We start from the raw sequence: 11,803 nt of genomic DNA, 5'->3' as shown, positions 1-11,803 counted from the left end.
AAATTTGTGCAAGGTTGTGGCGGTTTTTTAGTGAGTATAGGGGTTAGTTGTCAGGAAAAAAACATGTGATCTTCCTTTTCCTATGTTGTGTCACAAAGTATAATGGATTTGTACTCCAGTTGGTGGCGGTAATGCAACATTATATTGGATGCCAACCGCCGTTAAACCCCACCGAAGAAGGCTAACAGATCATCCATTTCTTAAAACAGGAAGTAGGTTCAGTTCACTCAGAGAGGAAGAGGCGAAGCAAGAGGGGTAACTTAGGCCAAAATCTGTCTACTCCGGCATGTGGCGTTTCCGCTCACCAAGCGAGGAGTTTTTGTATGGAGGTCAATGAGTGTCGAATTTGGTTAACAAAAAGTTGAATGGTTTATTTGCTACATGTGGCTTATTTGATATAATCGAAGTTTTGAAATGCGTGGTTTGTTACGCGTGTACTGAAATACGTAGGACACGTGACATCCTGGCAACTTTGAGAAAAAAACACTTCATATCGGAGTTGCGCGTGTTGTTCACTCAAGTTTAGCCCTCTCATTGGCTAGAATGGTCCCACATGATCTTGCCTCCTCCGACTGCCTTCCTTTTTTTGAAAACATATCGTTTCATTGTTAGAGCGGCCACTAGAGTATCTGGTCAATATAATGGATCATTTTTTGGTTCACTCCATAACTGTGTGTGGATAAATATGTGGTTCTCTGGTAATACAGTTACTGTGCATTAAGAAAGTCTACACTGACATGTAGTCTCTACAAAACAAGAGGTCGTACTGGTGCTTTAGCTTGATGAAACAGCCGGCTATGTCTCGACATATCCATATAGAGGCGTCCGGCGATGATGCAGCACGAGTGCCACTTCTCACCAGCCACCTGGAGCTAGCTAGCCTCGACTCGGATGAAGGTACATGCGTAAACTCCACCTGGTAGACTTGGAACTTTCATGCAGTCTCCCACGTAAACTAGTCCAACCTGTGTACTCTTTATTAGTTTAAAAATGTAATTCTGATGTCAAATTCAACAGGTAGTAGGTGTACCTGCATTATCAGACGTATGTTTTCCATTAAATGTTTTGAGTAATTTATGCTCATACAATTTACAAAGCCATTTATCATGCATGTTTTTTTTTTTTACATTTCAGGTGAAGTTATTTTTGAGAGGAGTATTGGAGATAATGCAAATGATGTTCAGAGAAGTACACAAAGAAAACGAACATATGAGGAAGCTGTTGAGGACGCAGGTAGACTTTACTGGTATTTTGATTTTGATGTGTAACACGAGGTGTATTCATTATTATAAACTGGGTGGTTTGAGCCCTGAATGCTTTTTATTAATTGTTACTGTTCTAATTACGTTAGTAACCAGTTTATAATAGTGTAACGACCCTGGGTTTATAAGCGCGGATATCGACTCTGCCGCACGAGCATGCTTTTGCGGCACAGTCGATAGCGCGCTGGACAATAGCTATAAGGCACCCCACCCCAAAATCTACACACAATACCCCATAAACTGAAATGTATCACATTTACATAAGTATTCATAGTCCTTTAGGTGCCTTTTGCCAAACTCCAAGTGGGCTGTTATGCGTCTTTTACTGAGGCAATTACTTCTGTCTGGCCACTCTACTCTACCATAAAGGCCTGATTGGTGGAGTGCTGCAGAGATGGTTGTCCTTCTGGAACCTTCTCCCATCTCCACAGAGGAACTCTGGAGCTCTGTCAGATTGACCATCGGGTTCTTGGTCACCTCCCTGACCAAGGCCCTTGTCCCCTGATTGCTCAGTTTGGCTGGGCGGCTAGCTCTAAGAAGAGTCTTGGTGGTTCCAAACCTATTCAATTTAAGAATGATGGAGGCCACTGTTCTTGGGGACCTTTAATGCTACTACAATTTTTTTTTGGTACCATTCCCCAGATCTGTGCCTTGACACAATTCTATCTCAGAGCTCTACGGACAATTCCTTTCGACCTATGGCTTGGTTTTTGCTCTGACATGCGCTGTCAACTGTGGGACCTTTATATAGACAGGTGTGTTACCACAAGTGGATTCCAATCAAGTTGTAGAAACATCTCTAGGATGACCAACGGAAACAGGATGCACCGGAGTTCAATTTCAAGCCTCATAGCAAAGGGTCTGAATACTTATGTAAATAAGGTATCTGTTTTTATTTTTTTTATAAATATGCAAAAAATCTAAATTATGGGCAATTGTGTGTGTGTATAATGATGAGGAAAACAATTAATTGTATCCATTCTAGAATAAGGCTAATGTAACAATGTGTAAAAATTTAAGGGTCTGAATACTTTCCAAAAGCACTTTATATGGCCAATATACCATGACTAAGGGCTGTATCGCTTTGCGTCGTGCATAAAAACAGCCCTTAGTTGTGGTATATTAGTTATTATAAACTGGATGGTTTGAGCTCTGAATGCTGATTGGCTGAAAGTCGTGGTATATCAGACCGTATACCACGGGTATGACGAAGCATTTATTTTTACTGCTCTAATTATGTTGGTAACCAGTTTATAATAGCAATAAGTCACCTTGGGGGTTTGTGAAATATGGCCAATATACCAATGCTAAGTGCTGTGTCCTAGCACTACGCGTTGCTTTATGTATAAGAACAGCTCTTAGCCGTGGTATATTGGCCATATACCACACCCCTGCTCTAATTACGTTGGTTACCAGTTTATAATAGCAATAAGGCACCTCTGGGGTTATACCACACCCCCTCGGGGCCTTATTTCTTAAAGTGCAAACCGTAGCAAACGTCCCTTATTGATCAAGTTCAGGGGTGTATTCATTAGTGCACACCATCATAATGGAAAACTCTAAAATTAGAGTTTCTGTTAGAGAAATTCAGGTAGCTCCCTCCCCGTTTCCTTCTGTTTGGTTCCGCTTGGTTCATAGTGAATACACCCCAGGTAGGTTCCTCCCCATTTCCTTCTGTTTGGTTCATAGTGAATACACCACAGGTAGATTCCTCCCCGTTTGGTTCATAGTGAATACACCCCAGGTAGGTCCCTCCCCGTTTCCTTCTGTTTGGTTCTGTTTGGTTCCTAGTGAATACACCCCAGGTAGGTTCCTTCCCGTTTCCTTCTGTTTGGTTCCTAGTGAATACACCCCAGGTAGGTCCCTCCCCGTTTGGTTCTGTTTGGTTCCTAGTGAATACACCGCTGATGCCTCAGTCTCAGACTTCCAGACATCACACTGTATTCTCATTAGAAAATGAACAGTATTCCTGTAGTGTCTGGTTTCTGCGCCCCACCTTCAGGTTTTGGTTTGTTCCATGGGCTCCTGTTGGTGGTGTGTGGATGGGCCAATGCCAGTGATGCGGTGGAGATCCTGTGTGTTTCTTTTCTGCTGCCCACTGCCCGCTGTGACCTCCATCTCAGCACCTCAGACATGGGGTTACTGACGGCCAACATTTTCCTCGGTAAGGAATAGCTTATATGGGTAAATAGTTTAAATAATTTCAACTAACGAATTCAGTCATCACATTTTAAAGTAGGCCTAAATATCAGTTCAGTTGATTACAGATGCTGCTGTATTACTTATATGTAAGTGCAGACTTAACCAGGGTTCTATTAGTGTGATAAGACTCATGCTTAACAACCAAGTCATTCATCATCAATCACATGTAAAACAAAATTTCACATCAAGGTCAAGGATTATGAATAGCAACATTGTAAGAATTCTGTGCATAAAACCTTTTCTAAATGAGGCCTCTGACTTTTCTGTGCTCTGTTTTTGCCCTTTGTCCCCATAGGAATGATGATAGGTGGGTACATGTGGGGTTACCTGGCTGACCAGAGGGGGCGCCAGAAGGTCTTGGTGATGTCCCTGACAGTGAACGGAGTGTTTGGAGCGCTGGCCAGCTTTGCCCCCAGGTTCTGGCTCTTCCTTCTACTACGGTTCATCAGTGGTGTAGGGTAAGCACTTCATTACATACCCCTCTGATTGGATCTAATGAAGATGGTACACAGACACACACACACACACACACACATACACACATCCACAAAGACACCAACACAGAAATGTAATGTGAATCATTTTACAAACACTCAAAGTTGCATCTGTGCTCTTCATTTAAAGAATTCATTTCAACTTTCACCGGAGTGTCTTTCCAGGGCATAGGCTACTCGTATGTACCTAGACTCTGCTCAGTTAACACTTTGGAAATCTACTGTGTAGGCACACTAATTGTGTAGTGGATTCTAACAAGTCTTTTCCATTTGCCTTTTCCAGGGTGGGAGGTTCAATCCCGGTCATCTTCTCCTACTTTTCAGAGTTTCAGCCCCGGCTGAAGAGAGGGGCAATGATAAGTGCTCTGGCCACCTTCTGGATGGCAGGGAATATTCTGGCAGCAGGTGCGCAGTTGACACCATTACTACACATTGTCTTCTGTTAGTCAGATGATGTTTGTCCTCGTGTAAAATGTTTGAGGGAGGTAGAGATGATTACTGTTGCATGTGTCTGTAGGCAATGTTTAGGTCCACATGCTCGTTAAAAGCATAAAATATAGACCCATGTCCAGTAATATGATTTTTCTGTTTGTGTGTCAGTCATTCGTGAGATGTGTACCTAATGGAAATGCGTTAACAAATAGTCTAGCTGCACAATTTTGCTCCAATGCAAATTATTTATGGAAAGTCACAATATATGATGTTAATGAACATTAGGTAAGCATCTGGGTGTGTGTTTTCCCTACAGGCCTGGCGTGGTTGGTCATTCCCCGGACCTGGGTCCGCTTTTCTCTGGGTGGGCTGGACTTCCAGAGCTGGAGGCTGTTTGTGGTGCTGTGCTCTGTCCCCAGCCTCACATCGGCACTCATCTTCAGTCTGGCCATGCCTGAGAGCCCCCGGTTCCTCATGGAGGTACACCAGTGCTTACAGGCCACCAATCTTTAAAATCCAAAATGCTGTCTATAAAGACTGCCTTTTTGTGTAACAGTAGGCCAGCCATACAGTATAGCTCCAATAAGTGTTTCTGAGTAATACAATAGGACACTTAGCCTTGTATACAAGTCCAACCAAGTTCAACAAGTTAGTTTACAAAATAATATCTGTTTTTTGGTTTGTTTCTTCATTAAACACACTTCTCTTTCTTTGCAAGGCTGGCCGTGAGACAGAAGCACTACGTGTCTTCTGCAGGATGTTTGCAATAAACCACAGAGGCAGTCTCAAGACCTTCTCAGTATGTACCGTACTATATCTACCTTAGTGCAGTGGCTCCCAAACTGTGGGTCGGGGCAGATGTGTCACACGATTTGACATTTTTTGGCCATAGATACTCATCAACCCTTATTGGGGGTTTGCCACTCAAAAGACACGTCAATTGGTGGGTTATGAAGCAAAAGGTTTGAACCCCAATATATACCATCCCATAACTCTCCAGGTATAACAAACTTTAATATATAAGATATTGGTTTTGTTAAAATGTTTTACTCAAAGAAAATTAAGTGAGTTCAGCAGGCACATTTATTGAGTATAAAGATTACAATCTAAACATCAAGGTATAAATTTAGAGTTATTAAAGTGACTTAATAATAACTTCTTAAATAAGTTGTTAATGCTTTATTAATAGTTAAATGGCTACAATGCTTAGAAATGTTGTAAATGTTGAAAAAAATGCTGGACTACTCATTTATTGATAACATATTATTTTTTAGATAGTTGCTTAACAAGTTTCAGTAATTAAGTGATTCATCACACTTACAAATCATCAAATATAATCTAAAATATTATACTTTAACGCTAATTGTGGACCTTCATGTTCTATACAAACTCTGATAAATGTACTATGTTACTATAACATGTGAAAATGAATAGTACAGGTCATGAAACATTTCCCTCAAGGACCCCTGATACATGGGAGTTTCCCATCCTTAAGGAGGTATAGGAGGGGCTGCACACACCCAGTCACAACTACAATAGACAAACTAATTGCCCTGGCAAGAATACCCCGTGTGAATTCTAAGTAATCTTGCATTACTATTACCGCTATAATCGGAAGATAATTAATCGGCATTGTCACTAGGATAATCAAAATGATCCCGTGGCCCAGGTTTCAGACCTCTCAGAACCGTCAAACAGCAGAACAACTTCAGAGAACCAGACCAGGGAACTGCTTAAGATACAGTTGAATGTATCACTATTTGAATGTAGAATTTAACACTGTTTGACGTTGACGTGTCAAATAACACTATTTGACTTATTTGACGTCAAATAAGCTTCTTTACCAATCAGGACCTGAATATGACTCCGTCACACAATGATTTAACACGTTCATTAATTTTGTACGTAGTTATTACATATTGATTACACTCACTCGTATTTCATATATCACAACGATTCACAGATTTTGTCACTGATGATCACATTTGCATAAAGGTCGTTTGGACTCCGCCCAAGTCTCAGGTACTGATGAAAGACGTTTACTCAACTTCTGTTCGAGGTAAAATTAGCTAGCTAGTTAACAATGGCTGCCCAATTTCTCGAAAATTGTAAATCTACCATCTCTGATGCACCAGACTGCTGCTCACGGACAGAAGACATGGACTTCAACCATCAATAGCCAGGTAACGTTAACTTAATGTTAGCTAGCTATCTAACGTAGGTGTTGAGAGTGAGTGGTGTAACAGCTGCAAAAAAACTAACGTTACATAATATAACACTAACGTCACCTAACTACCAACGGCGTTAGCTGGCTAACGTTAGATCTGCCGGGCCATTGATATTTAACTGAACTCAAGATAGCTAGCTAAAGTTAATTGTTCATAATCTAATGTTAATTATGGAATCTATAAAACGTTAACTAGTTACTGTTGTACAGTAACGTTAGCTAGCTAGTGAATGAAGATACATTTTGTAGCTAGTTTGTAGCTAAAGTACGTTAGTTAAAACTGAATCGCCTGTCAGAGTTGGCACAGTTTAGACAAGAGAAAACTTTTGGGGTTAACTACATACAGATAAAATGTCACTGGACCCATCGGGTCTGCGGTCTATTTTTCAGGCTAGAGACCATGTTGCGGAGCCTCCGGTGGGCAAGCGGTCATTTGATTGATGAAGAGATGGCCAGCAATCTAATTGCTGTTGCAGAGGAGTTCCTACAAGAGGCAAATGACATCCAACAACGGAACCTTACGAAGATGGCAAGTTGTTACATTTGTTTCATTTTTTTGTTGTTGTACGGCATGAGTGGCAAAGGCTGAGAGTGTATCATTTTACTTGTCCTGTGTTAAAACTTCTTATGGCTGCAGGGGCAGTATTGAGTAGCTTGGATGAAAAGGTGCCCAGAGTAAACTGCCTGCTCCTCAGTCCCAGTTTCTAATATATGCATATTATTATTATTATTGGATAGAAAACACTCTGAAGTTTCTAAAACTGTTTGAATGATGTCTGTGAGTATGACAGAACTCATATGGCAGGCAAAAACCTGAGGGGAAAATCCAACCAGGAAGTGGGAAATCTGAGGTTTGTAGGTTTTCAACTCATCGCCTGTGGGATATGGGTCAGTTTGCACTTCCTACGGCTTCCACTAGATGTCAGCAGTCTGTAGAACCTTGTCTGATGCTTCTACTGTGAAGTGGGGCCCGAAGGAGACAGAAATGAGTCAGGTCTATCATGGGCTGACCATGCGCATTCACATGAGGGAGCTCTGTTCCATTGCACTTCTGAAGACAATGGAATTCTCCGGTTGGAACGTTATTGAAGATTTATGTTAAAAACATCCTAAAGATTGATTCAATACATCGTTTGACATGTTTCTACTGACCGTTACGGAACTTTTTGACATTGTCTGCTTTTAGTGAACGCGCTTTCTGACTTTGGATTTGTTTACCAAACATGCTAACAAAAATAGCTATTTTGACATAAATTATGGACATTACCGAACAAAACTAACATTTCTTGTGGGAGTCCTGGGAGTGCATTCCGACGAAGATCAGCAAAGGTAAGGGAAGATTTATAATGCTATTTATGAGTTTTGTTGACTGCACAATTTGGCGGGTAACTGTATGGCTTCCTTTTGTGGCTGAACGCTGTTCTCAGATTATTGAATATTGTGCTTTTGCCGTAAAGCTTTTTGAAATCTGACACAGCGGTTGCATTAAGTCTCCTGTGTCAAGTCAATCAATAAAAAAAACATTTGGTTGGCCTATAATGCTGTTCCTAAATTCTATATGGTGATCTTAGTCTTTTAACCTAAAGTTTTTAGGAGTGTATTTTGTAATTAATTATCTATTGTATTTTTTTATTTCAGTATCCTATCAAGCGCCTTTGGAGGGAAGGCGGTATCACATCACCAAGGAGCAGCTTGAGTTCTTCATAGATTGTCATATGACCATCAGACAAATGGCAGATGTTCTCAATGTGTCGCACTCTGTGGTCAAACTGTTGCGGACAATCATTCCATTGGAAGGCCCCAGAAACAGCCTGGGAGTTGACAATCTACAGAGGGTTATGGCAGTTATATCTTCAGCACCACTCGTTCCTACTCCAACCTGACTTACTACATACACCCCTACTGGGTTGAGGGATTGGACGCTATATCTTTAGCGCCACTCGTTCCTTTGATTCAGTTAATTTTTATAATACTATTATACATTTTATAATACTAACATTCCCCATCTTTCACACACTGTATGATTTGGTCTCTATAAAGGTACGATAGACATCTTCAACTCTAAACGGATGGGACCAGAGTTTAGCCACAGGTGGCCTTAACAAATGTTAAGTACTTCCCCATTCCAGTATGATTTTGTTTGGTCATATTTGGAGATATAAGGCCTATGGTTATTGTATTTTGCTTTAGCACAGCATTCCATCTGCTGACACAATATTTGTCTTCCACTCAGTACAACATGACCCAGGAGAGGCCTACTGCGAGCACTGGATTGGAGCCTTCAGAGCGTGCTTGCTGTGGGAGGACAACAGAACATTCTGAATGGACATTATTAAAACAGAACTTACATTTTTYTAATGCCCAATCGGGACTTTTATAAATTGTTAAAATAAATAATTGTGTGGAGAACGCCCTATAGTTAAAAAAAAAAACTATGAAGATAGTGGTTCGCCCCCGTTACATTTTATATAATTGTGATTAATAGCAACCTATTACAGTTAGTAACATAACATTGTTGACACATTGTGACAGCTCAAATTATGTGGTTGAAGATGAACTAGTGCAGGGCTCCTAACCTTGTTCCTGGAGAGCTACTGTCTTGTAGGTTCACTCCGACCCTAATCTAGTGCACCTGAATTTAATAATTACCTGCTTAATAAGTTAATGAGGTTAGTTAACTGAGGTTGGATTGAAAACCTACAGGAGGGTAGCTCTCCAGGAACAGGGTTGGAGAGCCTAGGACTAATGGATCTAGTTCTTAGATCAATGCATTTGAAATTCGATAAGTCACTACAAAGGTGCAGTTCCCAGAAGTGGAGCTGTCACTTAATGCAGTGGATGGGAAACCTTATTTCATGTAGTTCTAATGAAATGATAATGGCTGAAGTTAATTTGTTCTTAATGTAGGACATCAAGTTTAGATGTGTTGGCTGCAGTACTTCAGTCAATATCAGCAACGGCTATTGGTTATTAGTAAAGTGTTACTAAAAAAACGAAACTTTAACACCAAAACAAGCAATATAGATTGATTCCAAGAACACAGGATGAGATGTTACTATCCTTTGTGCAAGCACTTCCAAGAGTTCATGAACAGTGAGACTGGTGAAATTTGGGGAGCGCATCGTCAGTAGTGTACCTTTGGTTCCTAGGGTGTTTCGACCTTTCACACTATACACCCTCCCCAAAGGCGGCCAGCGACAGGGTGATCAATCCTACGCTTGCGTCCCATTCCCAATTAGTCATAGGAGTTGCCTTGTTGTTGATAGCCAACGTCCCATGGGACTATGCATGGCAGGGGCGTCTTCCTCCCTGAGTCAAGCATTGTTGACCGCATACCTCCTGGCCCTCTCACTTCGGGGCCCAGCTGGGGTCTTTCCTCTTCATCCAGAGCCATTGACTGCTGCCTTCTGCCGCCTCTGATACAGCTTTGATTGCCGAACGCTGGCTCTGGCCCTTAATTCCCAGGTCTCTAAGCAGTCTGGTTGTAGATGTTGCCACAAAACCTCTGCAGCCCACCTCCACTGGTCGGACTTCTGTGTTCCAGCCATGATGCCGTGCTTCGGCAGCTAGATCGGCATAGCGCAGATGTTTTCGCTCATAAGCCTCATCTACTGAGTCCTCCCCGGGTACTGTGAGCTCAATGATGAAGACCTTCTTGAGCGAATGGGACCAGAGCACCATGTCAGGTCTTAGGGTGGTGGTTGCGATCTCCGGAGGAAACACAAGTTGCCGGCCAATGTCAGCTAGCATTTTCCAGTCGCGGGCCAAGCGCAGCTGGTCTCGCTCTAATGGTGTAGAGCCGCTCTTCGGTGGTTTAGCCCCTTCGCGGACAAAGGTCGTCCGTAAGGGGTGTGATGCTGCTGGGGGTGGTAGGGAGTTGGTGGCAGCTCGCTTGTCCTCCAGGGCGGACGCAAGGTTTTTAAGGACTTGGTTGTGACGCCAAGTGTAGCGTCCTTGGGTGAGGCTTGTTTTACACCCTGTGAGAATGTGCCTGAGGTTGGCTGGCATGGAACAGAGGGCACAGTCCGGATCTTCACCATACCATTGGTGAAGATGAACTGGTGTTGGAAGGACGTCATATGTTGCTCTGATGGAAAAGCTCAACCGCCTCGCTTCCATGGCCCACAGATCCTTCCAGCTGATCTTCCTCTTCTCCACACTGTCCCATCGAGTCCACTGTCCCTGTTTGGCAAGAGAGACTGCCTTGGCCCACCTTGCAGCCTCCTCCTGATGGCGTACTTCCTGCACTACCATCTTCCGCCGCTCTGGTGCAGTGGCCTTACTCCAAGCAGCACGGCTAGTTAGCCCAAGGCCTCCTCTCCCTTGCTGAACATGACCCACAATGTCAGCATGTCTGAGGGCTGCTGTTGCCTCCTGGACTGCTTTTCCTGGCCTCCATTTGCGCCCAGTTGCCAAGGTCGGCGCGTTGTTGCTCACCACTGGGTCTCGAGATTCATTCAGTGTCATCTGGAGCCTGGTTTTTGCACACTTGAATTCCTCTGTTAGACTGGTGAGGGGCAGCTTGAAGACACCATCTCCATAGAGGCCTATGGTGGTAAGGCATCGTGGAACTCCGAGCCACTTCTTTAAGTAGCCTGTGACTCCTCTTTCCATCTTCTCCACTGTTGAGATTGGAACCTCATACACTGCTAGGGGCCACAACACCCGGGGTAGGAGACCAAACTGCAGACACCAGGCCTTTAACTTTCCAGGTAGCTGGGTGTTGTCGATGGACTGTAGGCTACTACTGATGTCTTTGCGCAGCTGTTGCACCTGGTCTTTGTCCTTCAGGCTTGCATCATACCACCTTCCAAGGCTTTTTACCGGCTGCTCAGACACTGTTGGGATTTGGTCATCTCTGATGAAGAATTTCAGGTCAGAGAGTACTCCCTTCACAATCGAGATGCTGCGTGACTTGGATGGTTTAATCTTCATACGGGCCCAGCTGATGTTCTCCTCGAGTTTTCTGAGCAGTCTCCTGGTGCATGGGACAGTGGTGGTCAATGTTGTAATGTCGTCCATGTAGGCTCTGAGTGGAGGGAGGCGGAAACCAGAGTCGACTCGCTGTCCACCAGCAACCCATTTTGAGGATCTGATGATAACCTCCATTGCCATTATGAATGCCAACGGAGAAATGGTACATCCCGCCATTATACCTACATTCAGGCACTGCCATGAGGTGGTGA

General features: G+C 43.0%; 1 protein-coding gene across 2 annotated transcripts in view; it reads left to right on the top strand.

Annotated features, from left to right (window-relative positions):
• The first annotated feature begins 215 nt into the window (after positions 1–215).
• The window catches only part of sv2 (synaptic vesicle glycoprotein 2), a 34,585-nt gene continuing 22,997 nt past the window's right edge, over positions 216–11,803 (top strand). For both annotated transcript variants that reach the window (XM_023984854.2, XM_023984853.2), the window contains exons 1-7: positions 216–897; positions 1,135–1,233; positions 3,265–3,426; positions 3,760–3,922; positions 4,242–4,363; positions 4,707–4,870; positions 5,109–5,189. In XM_023984854.2, the coding sequence (XP_023840622.1) occupies positions 783–897; positions 1,135–1,233; positions 3,265–3,426; positions 3,760–3,922; positions 4,242–4,363; positions 4,707–4,870; positions 5,109–5,189 (906 nt within the window). In that variant the 5' untranslated portion in view covers positions 216–782. The remainder of the gene's footprint in view (positions 898–1,134; positions 1,234–3,264; positions 3,427–3,759; positions 3,923–4,241; positions 4,364–4,706; positions 4,871–5,108; positions 5,190–11,803) is intronic.

Source organism: Salvelinus sp. IW2-2015, linkage group LG4q.1:29, assembly GCF_002910315.2.
Source record: "Salvelinus sp. IW2-2015 linkage group LG4q.1:29, ASM291031v2, whole genome shotgun sequence".
Classification (NCBI taxonomy): domain Eukaryota; kingdom Metazoa; phylum Chordata; class Actinopteri; order Salmoniformes; family Salmonidae; genus Salvelinus; species Salvelinus sp. IW2-2015.
The sequence above is the reverse complement of the archived record's forward strand: the minus strand, read 5'-3'. Positions and strand labels throughout refer to the sequence as shown.